At 42.3% G+C, this 13,571-nt stretch overlaps 1 protein-coding gene across 2 annotated transcripts in view; it reads left to right on the forward strand.

The window, feature by feature from the left end:
• LOC125888082 (neuronal acetylcholine receptor subunit alpha-7) overlaps positions 1 to 9,083 on the forward strand; it is an 85,119-nt gene extending 76,036 nt beyond the window's left edge. For both annotated transcript variants that reach the window (XM_049575274.1, XM_049575275.1), the window contains exon 11: positions 6,292 to 9,083. In XM_049575274.1, the coding sequence (XP_049431231.1) occupies positions 6,292 to 6,843 (552 nt within the window). In that variant the 3' untranslated portion in view covers positions 6,844 to 9,083. The remainder of the gene's footprint in view (positions 1 to 6,291) is intronic.
• The last annotated feature ends 4,488 nt before the right edge of the window (positions 9,084 to 13,571 follow it).

The following is a 13,571-nucleotide window of genomic DNA, read 5'->3' on the forward strand; positions in this document are numbered from 1 at the left end:
TGTCGTTTAGCTTCCCAGCAGGTCCAGTGTGTCCTCGGCAGCAGCTCCATCAGTCAGTGGAGCCTGAGGACAGGACTGGTTTCAGTGATCTGAACACACATGTTTGTCCCTCACAATCAGCTGACCAAATATCTGTGATTTGTTCCCAGTCTGAGTCTGTAGGTCTGTGTCCTGCTGCACTGCAATCCCTGTCATCTGTCACCTCACAGCTCAGATTCGTTCTGACAATTCAGATATCAAACTGCTGAACTATCAGTCACAAGGTTGCGCCTCTAACTTTTAAGCCACCACACCTCAAGTTTGTGATCTGAATAATGTTTGCCACAGTTGAAGGAAGTGATGCAGACTTACTGTCAGGTGTTTAATAATCTACCTCCACTGTAACTCTTCTAACTTTCTCCATTTTGTGCCTGTAACAACAAAGATATCTAATTACAGGTAAATAACTTTAAAGGGTAGAAATCTAGTGTAGAGTGTAATTGGTGGAAGCATTTAAACAACCTGACTAAGTCTGACTTTAAGGGCTAATCCACATTGGGTCTTTGTGATGTAGCAGAGTGTGTTCTCTTCTTTTTTTCCTGTCCATTGTATAATCACTGGGCTGTATGCAATGACTCCCCAGAGCCCTAATTACAGGGCTGTGTCAATGAGAGGTAGATCTAGGCAGGAGCCCAGTACAGGAACAGAAAGAAAGGGAAAATGTGGGAAAAGTACAGAAAGGATTTAAAGGTGAAGCAAAGACAAAGAAACCTAGGCTTAGTGAAGTATAACGGAAAGGAAGGGAAAGAGATCATTTTGTGATGGGATCACTCCAGCTGCAACACAATGATCGCAACTTAAAATTTGTATGTGGGCCAGGGGCGTAAATTACCCCTTCCCTACTTCCTACCCCCTTACTCCCTACAGACAGACAGACAGACAGACAGAGTAAGAAGTCCTGAAGAGAGCTGCTACAAAGTCCCTTCTTTATACCACCTTTGCAGTTTTACACAGAACTTAACAACCGCAACATCATGCTACTCTTGTGTATACTTTTAGACAGCATACTGCGTCTCAGAATCAGAAGAAGTAAGACATGTAATACAACTATGTCAGCCTTTAGTATGACATTTAACATAAACAGCAGCAGGGCTTTATAAACAATATCGATGACACACAAATCATTTACTGTCTCATTTATATGACCGCTGATCTCACGCTCTGCTTGGAGGGTAAGGAGCTCCTGGACCTCCTTGTTTTCTCAGTTTTTCAGCTGCTGTTCTCCTTTGAGTTAGCTGCTAACTTATTTCATTCATTAATTTTCTATAATTGCTTATACTGTTAGGGGGCGCAAGGGGGCTGGAGCCTGTCCTATCTGACATTGGGCGAGAGTCAGACTATCGTCAGACTATCACAGGACTGACACATAGAGACAGACAACCATTCACACTCACATTCACACCTACAGACAATTTAGAGTCACCAATTAACCTGCATGTCTTTGGACTGTGGGAGGAAGCCGGAGCACCTGGAGAAAACCCACGCTGATACGGGGAGAACATGCAGACTCTCCCTTATATTCATAATAAATGTAGGTATTAATTGATGAAAGGGCTCCCTCATCTCAGGGTTCAAACCAGGGGAGCGTATCTATGTTTCCCGGGTTCTATGTTCCCCACTTAAAAACGGTTCTATGTTCCACGCTTACACAAAAAAGGTTCTATGTTCCCAGCTCAACCAAGCAGGAAACATAGAACCCTTTTTGGTTGAGCAAGGAACATAGAACCCAGGAAATCTCTTTCAGTGGGTCGCACGCATAACGCATCGTCCAAAACGTCACACCCGTCCTGCTCATTGTCCTGTTTATACGGCGCTATTGCTACCTCCATTCCCCGCTCAGAGGCAAGACCATTGACCTATGGCTAAGCCACGCCCCCCTCCATTCACTCACTCAAACAAACTATCAGCATTCAGTGGCCGGCGCTATGGCAGGGGTCACAGTACACGGCATTTCACAAGAGGCAATTGATGATTTTTGGGGACATAACGATCAGATGTCATTGAGAAGTAACCAAAAGGGCCTAAACCACACATTGGAGGGATATATTCATCATTTTATTGTTGAGAAGGTCGATGAAAAGCTTAAATTACAAGCCAAAATGTACAGGTCACAGTGTACGCTTGTGAACCGCATCTCGTTGCCGTCGCCATCAAAGACAACAAGTTAAAGTGCCACTGAAGTTAAGGTTTAGGCTCAGAATATGAGAAAAGGATAACGGCCTTTTTACCATCTTTACCAAGAGTGTCTCTCCGTTAGTTTGGTGCTACAGTATTTACACTGAATCATTCAGCATAACGTTTGCCAACCTTTGTTATCTCTGCCAATACAGATAAGTTAATGAAGCTAAGCTCCAGAAGTTAACGTTAGCTTAACTAGAGCCCTTTGGACAACAGCTAACAATGATGTACCATCACCAAAGTACAAAACTAGAACAAAATAGGCTAATGAACTCCCAGCAAACAAGGTGACATGATGAACAACGCAGCTAGGAGCTAACGTTAGGCTAACTTTAGCTAACGTTAGCTAGAGATGTTAAAGATAACTTTATATTTCTTTCCAGCAAAGTGACAATATGTTGCCTCAAACACAATGTTGACTTACCTTAGAACAGATGTAGACATCATTGTTAATCTTATTCACGTTGAGTTGATGTTGTGGTCTAACGTTACCACACAACTTTATCCAAAGGAGACACTTTTCTCGGTCGAGATGTGGTTTAAAGGGTAAAAAATACACCTGGTCGCCCAGCCTCTCAGGATACCTTGTGTCAGAGTTGCATGTACCCCATGCACACCGTTTCAAATCTACGAAAAAGCTCATAAAACAGAACAAAACTGACTTTCTGTAATGCATTTCAATGAACATCCAGGCAGAGAATGTCTGGGTGTATGGGAATGGCTATACGCACTGTGATTGGCTCATCGCGTTTGAGGGCGGGACTTAGTCATAGGTCAATTCTGCCCCCACATTCCAGGATCGTACCTAGAACAGCGAGGCAGCATCACAGCACGATAATCCTGCCCTGAACAGGCAGTGTGAAAGGGCCCATAGACTCACACATGTTCCTCTTTTCCACCAAATAATCTCTGGTCCTTGAACGGTTTTGTTCAGGACTCTTGGATCCTTGGTGCTATCTCATGAACCAGCCTGTGTTTCCACCAGTTTTGAATGGAACCATTGTAATCAAGAATGTGTCATCAGCGGAGGGCGTTGAACAATGCAATACAGAAGGAAGAAGAAGAAGCAAGATGGTGGTGGATTGCTTAGACTACCTGAGAGCTTTTGTTCTGATCTTACAGATATTTGATCTTTATTCAAAAAACAAGCACGGACCAACTTTTAATGAGATCACAGCATGCTCTTTTTTTCAGGTGATTTCTCACTTAACATATTGATTTTTGCCTTTCTCCATCCTCTCTCTGCAACCTGTAGAATATGACATGCCCACCGGTGTCGTCAGTGTTCACGCCTCAGGTCAGGAAAGCCTGCTATTTTTTGGTTCCAGCTGGGAACCAATTTTTCAGGTTCCAAACCAATTTATTTTTGGTCCAAACGTTCTGAATGGTTCAAAATTAGGCATGAAAACAGAACAGAATCGATTCCATGTTGGTGGAAAAGAATATCAGCCTCTCACCTGAGGCGCTTGCAGCAGGTGAAGAAGTGAACAGGAAGGATAGAGAAGTGAAGGAAAGGAAAAGGAACCTGAGCTAAGTGCACGATGAAGCAAAGAAAGGGCAGTTTTAATGTGTTGCTGAAGTTGTTGTCGGAGGTGACCAGAGTGAAGCGGCGAGGTGTCGTTGCTCTGACTGATGTCTGACAGCTAAATATTTAACGAGTCAAGTGTGAAGTGAAATATTGGACTGAAGGAGAAGATTTCCTCTGAGAGCTGAGCAGCCACAGATCCACTTTATTCATGCTCTATTTTTATCTGCCTACTCCTGCTGCACACACACACACACACACACACACACACACGTCACACATGGACTCACTTCTCTCTCATGTACGTGCGCAATTTTTCCGCATAAACACGTTTCTGCATAAATGAATTTTAATCAACTTGTTTTTATGTAAATATTTTTGACTCACACTTTGTAAAGTCAACTTTCACATAAATACACTCTTCGTCTTCCTCCTCCTCCTCCTCGTCTTTTTTTTCTTGTTCATTAACCAGGTCCAACAATTATCACTGTTAACAGAATATTTTTCCAATTTTTTCTTCTTCAGACTATCTGGTAAAAACAAAGTGCACCACCCAGCAGTAATTATTGAATTTGGTTTCAAACTGGATCAGACGTTCAGCTGATGACGTGGTGTAAATTTAAATGTCAATTACTTAGTGTAAATTCTGTTAATGAATTCCTGAATAAATATTATGCATAATCATGCACACAGTCATTTAATCACTTTCTATTATCACATCAGAACAATTACAGAGAAATATTTTCATCATTAGTGTTAATGTGATTTATTTTAACATAACTGTAAACATGGAAATATAATTTAAACAACTTTTAACTAGAGCTGTACCCAAATATTCGGATATTCGAATATTTGTTTCTATGGGTAGGTATTCGTTATGAAAATTTGGTATTCGATATTCGTTTTTTTATTTACTTTTTTTTTTTTTTTAACATATTTTTTTGGTGCTAAATGTAGTCTTTTTGTTGTTGGTAAATGTAGGTTATCAATAAAAATCAAAACTTTTAAATTGCATTGTTAAAAATGTGAAAATATAGTATAGCCTACCCACTGAGCTTGTGCGCACGGCAGGCTTGAGCGCATCCGTCTGAGGCTGTGGATCAATGCCAAGTTTTACCACTTTATCTCTACTCCCTCTAACTTGTAGCTGTTTTTTTCGTTATCTTTTGAATTTAATATGAATTATGGAACCGTGTTCGTCAACGTTTGTTTCCCCCGTTTTGTACAATAAATTATTGTTTAAAGTTTCAACAAGTTTTGTTTGGAGTGCGTGACACAAGTGTGTTTTGAAAATGACCGCGGACTGTCACCTGCTCAACGCATCAGTACCTTCGGATGCCATGACAGTAATAGCCAATAATGTCAATATCATTTACAGACCGATTTAACAGACGATCACTGCTGCCCGACCCGCAGGTCCATTTGCGGGTCCTGCGGGTTACGGGTCGACCCGTGCATCACTACTCAGCTCAGTCTATAAATGCTGTACACAACAGTAAGGCTATAGACATTATATTCTATTCAGGCCGGCAGAACCAGCAGCGCATCGGCTCTACAGTGCACGGCACTGCTGATTAACCATTTTATTGCAGCACAGAGTGTCTGCCAACCAATTACTTGCAGAGGCTTCCTACAACTTGTTTCAACAGTTCCGATTTAATCAGAAGACAAATTAAACAGGATGACTAGCCAATGTGAAAATCAAAAGAAAGCATAGGATAATGTACTGAAGGAGAATGTTGTGCCATCACATTTTTTTGTGGTTTGAGAGCAAAGATCCGGTTGCCACTGTGCAAAACTCCGCAATACAATTACTGTAGGTCCGAAAAAACCCCGGAGGAGTACTTCGCAAAGAGTCTTTGAAAGGAGCCGAGCCTGGCATAAAACCGGAGAGAGCAGGCAGCACGGCCACAGCACCCCCCCAAACTTACGCTTGCTCGCAGGGGTGAAAGTGTTGAGTTGGACTGAGTTCTTGGCATTGGATTGTGCCCAAGGGGTTGTTGGCGGTCTCTGTAAGCCCCCGTTGACAAATGGAGACAGATATCTGCTGCACCTAGATCCTGGTACGAGGGACAGTTGTCCTTCAGGCTCAGAGCCAGAAACATCAACATCTGTTTATTCAGAGCTCCAGGCTCAGCAGGGTGTTCAGACAGCTACAGGACTGGTTTCAGGGTTTAGGGCAACATTTCTCATTTCCACTTTTCATTTACGGTCCACAGTATGCAGCAAAGAGAAGATCTACACACACATTGATTAATATACCTTTTAGGGTTGGCCAAGCTAGCTATCTGGAAAACCACAAGTGTGTGAGGGGTCAGGGGTCACAGGATGTAGTCAGGATGTTGAAGGGGATGCTGGCAGCTCAGCTCAGGGTGGAGTTTGGTTTTTACAGCCTGACCGGATGGATGCTTTTAGCAATATTTGGGGGGTGCAGGAGGTGTTTTGTTCTGTGCAGGAGAACTCCTTGGTTTTCAATTTCTGATACAGTCCTGAAGTGTCTTCTTCTTATTATTATTCTTATTCTTATTCTTATTCTTCTCCTCCTTCAGACCCGTGTGATCCTGTTGAACTGGTGCGCCTGGTTCCTGCGGATGCGGCGTCCCGGCGAGGCAAAGGTCCGCTTGGCGTGCCACAACGCTTCCAAGCATCAGCGCGGCAGCTTGTCCAGCCTGGAGCTCAGCGTCAGCCAGGGCTCTCTGCGACATCACCCACAGGTAACCAATGGCAACCTCCTGTATGTCGGCTTCCGGGGCATGGAGGGGTTACACTACGCCTCGCCATCTGAACCCGAGCTCCTGTGTTCGCGTTTGGTGGGGAGCAGCGTTGGCGGGGAGGATCCCGGAGGAAGAGGAGTAGCAGCAGCGGGGTCCACCCTGGAGGCGGAGCTGAACCAGATCCTGGAGGAGGTGAGGTACATCGCCAGGCGTTTCCGCGGCCAGGATGAGGAGGAGACGGTGTGCAGCGAGTGGAAGTTCGCTGCAGCGGTGATCGACCGGCTGTGTCTGGTGGCGTTCTCACTCTTCACCATCCTCTGCACCATTGGCATCCTCATGTCGGCTCCGAACTTTGTGGAGGCCATTTCTAAAGATTTCTTCAGCTGAGGGGGACGAGGAGGAGGAGGAGAGGAGGTGACGGCTGATAGCATCTTTATTTTTATCCCATGTGCAGACCCACACCAACACCATGTTCATCCATCTATCAAAACTGTCTCACTTCCTGTTGGCTCCAACCCCACTGGTTCCTACTGAAGACACCTCACGAACATAAAGTCAATGTGTTGCTCTCTCGAGAGCTGTTTACCTTTGTCAAACACAACCACCAGCCTGCCAACACATTCTCACTCCGACCTTGCCACATATCGACATTTGGTCATGGACTTTCAGATACGACATGAAAGGGACACCATGTCAAGTTCTGCCTGCTACATGCATTGTCTTCTTTCAAAATACACTTCTGTTTTCATAGGCAGTTTACTGTTTACATACAGTCTCTTTAAAAATAAATGCACTACGTCGGTACAACAATGCAAATTGATGTTTTTTCCTCCAACAAATAATGTACGTGGTTGGGTTTAGGAAAAAGAACAGGGTTTGGCTTTATAATCTCACAGGACGCTAAAACCGCTCTCCTGTGAAAGTCTGTGTTTGTTGGACCCATCCACCACCACTCCCGTCCACCGTGCTCAGACTTTCATTGCCCTACCTTTCTTCCTTGTCCCCCCTGCGTTTCCCCCTGATGCCGCTGAGCGCCCTTAATCTATTACGGCAACCGGCCACGTATCATGCCGACGTTAAAGGCTGGCTTTTTTTTGTCAGTGTCTCCAAGCGCCAGATTTCGATGAGCCTGCAGGTTCCAGACCTCTGAATCGCTGCCCACATCTCTAAGCTCACTGTAAAGCTGAAAACACATCGCCACCACAGCGCCATGGTGCATCATATGAGGCGTGTCAAATGCTTCCATTAGCACCGATAGCACACACAGTTATTACAACTGTTACCAAAAGATCTGAACTTCTTCCACCTCTGCATTAGCTTAAAATCATGTGTGGACACTCCCTGATTAAATTGTCTTTACAATGACAGGATTGTGGGTCGTAACCATTGGGCCTCAACCGCAAGCCTCTCCTCATTCATTCTTTGATACACAAGAAACAGTAAGAGCAAGAGGTGAGGAGCAGAGAAGAAGAGCTGCTACAGAAGTCAGGATGTACAAACAGGGAGCGAGAAATAATTTTATTTTTTTTAGTGGTGCTAACATACTTATTAATACTAAAGGGGTCAAAATGAAGCTGTTTAATCAACGGGGCGACCTGGAGGGAGATTGGATAGTGGCCACCATGTTTTTACAGCAATGTCGTCCCACCACAGGGACGGCAGTACCAGCAGTAATCGTGAATGAATGGCACCGCGAGCTAGCAGTTCACCTGACCTGGCAAGTGCGCAGTGCAGAGTGGGAAAGGCCAACGTTAGCTAACCAGTGGAGACCAGAGGTTGAGCAGTGGGCACTTTGTTTTCACACGTCAACGCAGCTAGCTGGCTGACTGTCAGCAAAGCCAACAGAAAATTAAATGAAAGGCAAAATATTTACAACACAACAGATTAAAATGTCGCCACCTCTAAATGGATAGCGCTTTGAAATGTGCTGCTAAATCTCACTGAGTCAATGGAGCACTGGACTAAAAGAAGAGGCCATTTCTTTGTTTGTTTGTTGCTTTTCTTGAAAGCTAACTAGTTAAAATTAACCGAAACTGACATCCCAAGTGTAGCTGTAGCTTTTTGTAAGATTTGGAGCCATCTACATATATTTTTGATGGACTATCCCTTTAAAGGAGAATCAAAGAGCTTTCAGCAGCATCTCATGGTCTTCATTCAGTGACTGGAACTGGTCCAGGTGTCAGGTGAGATGTGACAACAGGTGGTTGTATATTTAAGCTGCTGTCTGCTGGTCTGGTTTCCTTCTTCAGCATGAATAACATCTTTGTAAAATGACTGAAAACAGACTGAAGAAGAAAAAGGTCCGTTGACACCAGCAACAACAGGTCAGTAAATAATTGTATATAATGTATAGAATAATGAGCTTCGTGAAGAATCATGAGAATGTTTTGATTTCTTGGCAGCTGTATCAGGAGCTCGTCTCAAACTGATGTGAGTTTTTGTTATTTTTGTCTCTTGGGAACAGAGACAGTTAATGTATATATATTCAACAGAAGTTTGGATGTTTGAAGAAAAGAGGTTCTGTAGCAAATAAAGACATTGTATCATATTTTAACCAAAGACGATCAAATATCATTAAACAAAATGTGAAGAACTGAAGTATGAAGACAGAAGCTGCCAAAATAAAATAAATGACCCAATTAATGAATTTTTATGCCATTAAATGTACCATAAATAATATTAAAAATAAATGTAGATATTAATTGATAAAATGTGGCATCAATTTATATTTCTGTTTTCTGCTTCTATATTTATTTACCTTTGTATTAATTCTTGTATTTCTTTACATTCACCTCATATCCATTTTAAAATGTATTTTGCGTATTTTACTGAAGACCTTATTTTATGTGTAAATTGAAGAGGCCCTAAAGATGTGACCACAGAACCCACAGCTCAGGTGTCAGTGCAGTTCCCTCAAGAAAATGTTGGTATTGTACATTTCTGCAAACCCTGGATACATTACTTTTGTACGTTTCATACGTATCATATCAACGTTTCTAAAATGACATAGTTTATGAGCTGACTTGGTGGATGGTGTGTCAACTAGGAGAGATGCCCACCAAGCTGCAGACCACTGTTCAAGACCAACAAACAAAAAAACTGGTTGATTTACAGTAATAATAAATAATAATAATTAATACTTATATAGCATCTTTGAAGAGACCCAAGGAAACTTTACAACAACAAAAATAACAATCTAGCAACCAAAAGCCAGGGTGAGCAGGTGTCTTTTCAGTGCAGATTTAAAAATGTCCAGTGTTGGCGCCTGGTGAATCTCCATGGGGAGAGAGTTCCACAGGGTTGGGGCTGCCACACTGAAAGCTCTATCCCCGAATGTGACCCAGGAGACCCAAGTCAGCGGACTGCATGTTCCGCGTGGGGGTGTAATCAGTGAGGAGGTCCAATAGGTATCATGGGGCAAGGTCATGGCGAGGTTTATAGGCGGGGAGGAGGAGTTTGTAGGTGATGCGGAACTTGACTGGAAGCCAGCGTAGGTGTTTGAGGGTGGGGGCGATGTGCTGCCAAGGCTTGGTCTGGGTGAGAACCCTTGCAGCTGAGTTCTGGATGGGTGGATGGTGTAGAGCTGAGATATAGTTGGGTATCGTCAGCGTAACAATGACAATTCAGACCATGTTTACGAAAGTCTGACCCAGGCGGAGCATGTAAATGGTGAAGAGGAGGGGACCAAGCACAGAACCCTGAGGCATGCCATGGTTTACAGGGGCTGGGTGGGAACTGGAGCCATTGATGTAGACAAACTGTTGCCGGTTGGATATGTATGAGTGGAACCATGAGAGAGCTGTGCCAGTGAGACCGAGGTGAGTGGAAAGGCGGTTGAGGAGGATGGAGTGGGAGATAGTGTGCGACGACTCATCGCTGTTTTTCCAACGGATTTTTAACCATCAAACGTGGGTGTTTTTAGTGACCTGTTCCAGCAGGGGTAGAGGCACGAAAAAGCAGCTGTTTCTTACTGAGACATTGCTGCTTTTCGAGCGGAAATTGTGCCACCAAAACCAGGTATTTTAAGCCAAAACGTGATCTTTTCCTAACCATAACAAAAAAAATTTCGTGCCTAAACCTAACCACACATTAACCACAGTATTATTGACACCTAAAGGAACATAAAGTTTCAATGTATCCACTTCATAGTAATGTGCAAATGTAACATTTCTGTTGTGTGCAGAAACATACATTGCCAACAATGCGAGTCGGTTGCAGCTGTACAATGAGTCAGACTAGTTGTGGTCCATTAAAGACAAGTTTCAAATCATCAAGGATGCACACACAGCACAGGAGTAGAAAACTCATTTCCCTTCAGTATATAGAACTAAAGCAGCATGTATGAAAAAATCCTGCTGATTCCTCAAAATATACCAGACACTCGAGACATTAGTGGAAAAACTCATATTAGAGATGACTGCAGACTAAACAGGCAAACTGAATCTCTGTCAGTGCAGGATTTAGTAAGTCTTATTGATCAGCCATCAATGATCATGCACTTTTCTACAGACGTGAAACAAGCAAGCATGTTGCATTTTCTATTCAAAGCCATCACTTCCACACATTATTTCCATTTTTCATGCAGCTGAAGGTGCAGAAACAACTCCATCTCCTCAGAATCATCATGATTTTTATCCCTTGTGTGCGTGTGCACCAAACACATGTTAATGACCGTGTACATGTTGTTCATCATGTTCAGACACTGTCTAAATTGCTGGCTTGCAAACATTAAAGCAGCAGAATTAATCAGCAATAAAAGAGAGGAGTCGTCTATCTACACATCAGCAGTGTGAAGTAACGGTGTGATTTTCTACGCCAACACTTTGATCTGGCTGTGAAAATATTCTGTCAACAATATGCAAATGTGCTTTTGTATCAGCTACTGTTGATGAGATATCACAGAGGTTTTCATCTTCCAACCAGTTATATTACAGTTCTGTACAGATCTTTTTCCAGTTTACATAAAATGCCCTCAGTGGGACCTATAGTGATACAATAACAAGAGAATATGACAGATTCTGTTTGAATAATAATGTAAATAGATTATGAAATCCTCTATCACAAATGTGTATGTTTATTCTGTCTGACAGTGTGAGCTCTGTGCAGAAATGGATTATTGAATGGGCCTCTGGGCACAAGTCCCTGGATCACAGCCTCTGTTTGAAGGGAATTTTAACTTGTCTTGTTGAAATGTCAGTCAAACAACCAGAAAAGAGGCAAAATGACTACAAAAAGAGCAGAGAGAGAGACAAAAAGAGACAAAGAGACTCCTAACAACCACAGAGAGACTCAAAACCACTACATAGGAACACAAACAACTTCAACGAGACAAAAGAAAACTACAAAGGGACACAAAACAACTATGAAGAGATTCAAAACAATGTCAAAGAGATCCAAAACAACAACAAAGAGACTCAAAGCAACCAACTAGTGACACCACCAACAATAAAGAGACCCAAAACAACTACAAAGAGACACAAAACAAAGAGATTCAAAATAATCACAAAAAGAAACAAAACAACTACAAAGAGACTCCAAATAGCTAAAATGAGACTCAAAACAACTACAAAGAGACACAAAATAGCTACAAAGAGGCTCAAAACAACCGACTACAGAGACACAAACAAAAAAGAGATCCAAAACAACTACAGAGATTCAAAATAATTACAAAAAAGACTCAGAACAACTACAAAGGGACTCCAAATAGCAACAAAGAGACTCAAAACGACTATAAAGAGGCACAAAACAACTACAAAGAGACTCCAAATAGCAACAAAGAGACTCAAAACAACAACAAAGAGACACAAAATGACTACAAAGAGACTCCAAATAGCAACAAAGAGACTCAAAACAACTACAAAGAGACTCAAAACAACTACAAAGAGACCCAAAATAGCTACAAAGAGGCTCAAAACAACCAACTGCAGAGACACAAACAACAAAGAGATCCAAAACAACTACAAAGAGGCACAAAACAACTACAAAGAGGTTCAAAATAATCACAAAAAGACTCAATACAATAACACACAATAAAACTTCAGAGACTCAAAACAACTACAAAGAGACTTAAAACAACTACAAACAGACAAAAAACAACTACAAAGAGACTCAAAACAACTACAAAGAGACTCAAAACAACTACAGACTTAAAACAACTACAACGAGACACAAAACAACTACAAAGAGACTCAAAATAGCTACAAAGAGAGGCAAATCAACTACAAGATTCAAAATAATCACAAAAAGACTCAGAACAACTACAAAGGAACAACTACAAAGAGAGGCAAATCAACTACAAGATTCAAAATAATCACAAAAAGACTCAGAACAACTACAAAGGAACAACTACAAAGAGAGGCAAACCAACTACAAAGAGACTTAAAACAACCACAAAGAGACTTAAAACAACTACAAAGGAACAACTACAAAGAGACTTAAACAAAGTAAAGGGAGGCAAAAGAGTCTCAAAGATACACACAATAGCCACAAAAAGATACAAAAAAGTACAAAGAGACTCAAAATGACGACCACTGAGAAGGCTGTGGGGGTCCGGGGACCCATCGTCTCATAATCCATCCATGGCTCTGACTAGGTTGTGATTTTTGGGAATGAGAGCTGTCGGACTCTGGTAATAAATTGATGATGATGTTTGTTCAGGTGGAGCTGTTAGTCGGGCTGTCAACACGTTCACTCTGCTGTCTGTAAATAAATGTATTTTCTTAAGCATCAGGCTGTGATGTGGATCCTTCAGGAGGTTGCGAGTTGAATTTAACAAGATATACTTTGCAGGCTGAAGCTCGGCTGGTGAACCAAGCTAACCGTTGCCACTATAGATTTTATATAAATATGGACGACGTGTCTCCACTTACCTCCACTGTACAAAAATAAAGCCAAAATATCTTGGATATGGTCGTCTTGTACTGGTGACTATATTTGGAGCCAGAGTCTGTGCAGTTGTGATCGCTGCAGTATTGAGTTCCCGCCTATACACCTGTCCAACCAACTGTGAGCAGTGCCATTGATGATGATCACACCCACTGGCACACACAGCTGTCAATCATGACGTCACTCCCCCTTTATATAGCATCAATTGGCAAAGTAAGACTAAACGCAGC

This window comes from Epinephelus fuscoguttatus, linkage group LG4 (genome assembly GCF_011397635.1).
Source record: "Epinephelus fuscoguttatus linkage group LG4, E.fuscoguttatus.final_Chr_v1".
NCBI classification, from domain to species: domain Eukaryota; kingdom Metazoa; phylum Chordata; class Actinopteri; order Perciformes; family Serranidae; genus Epinephelus; species Epinephelus fuscoguttatus.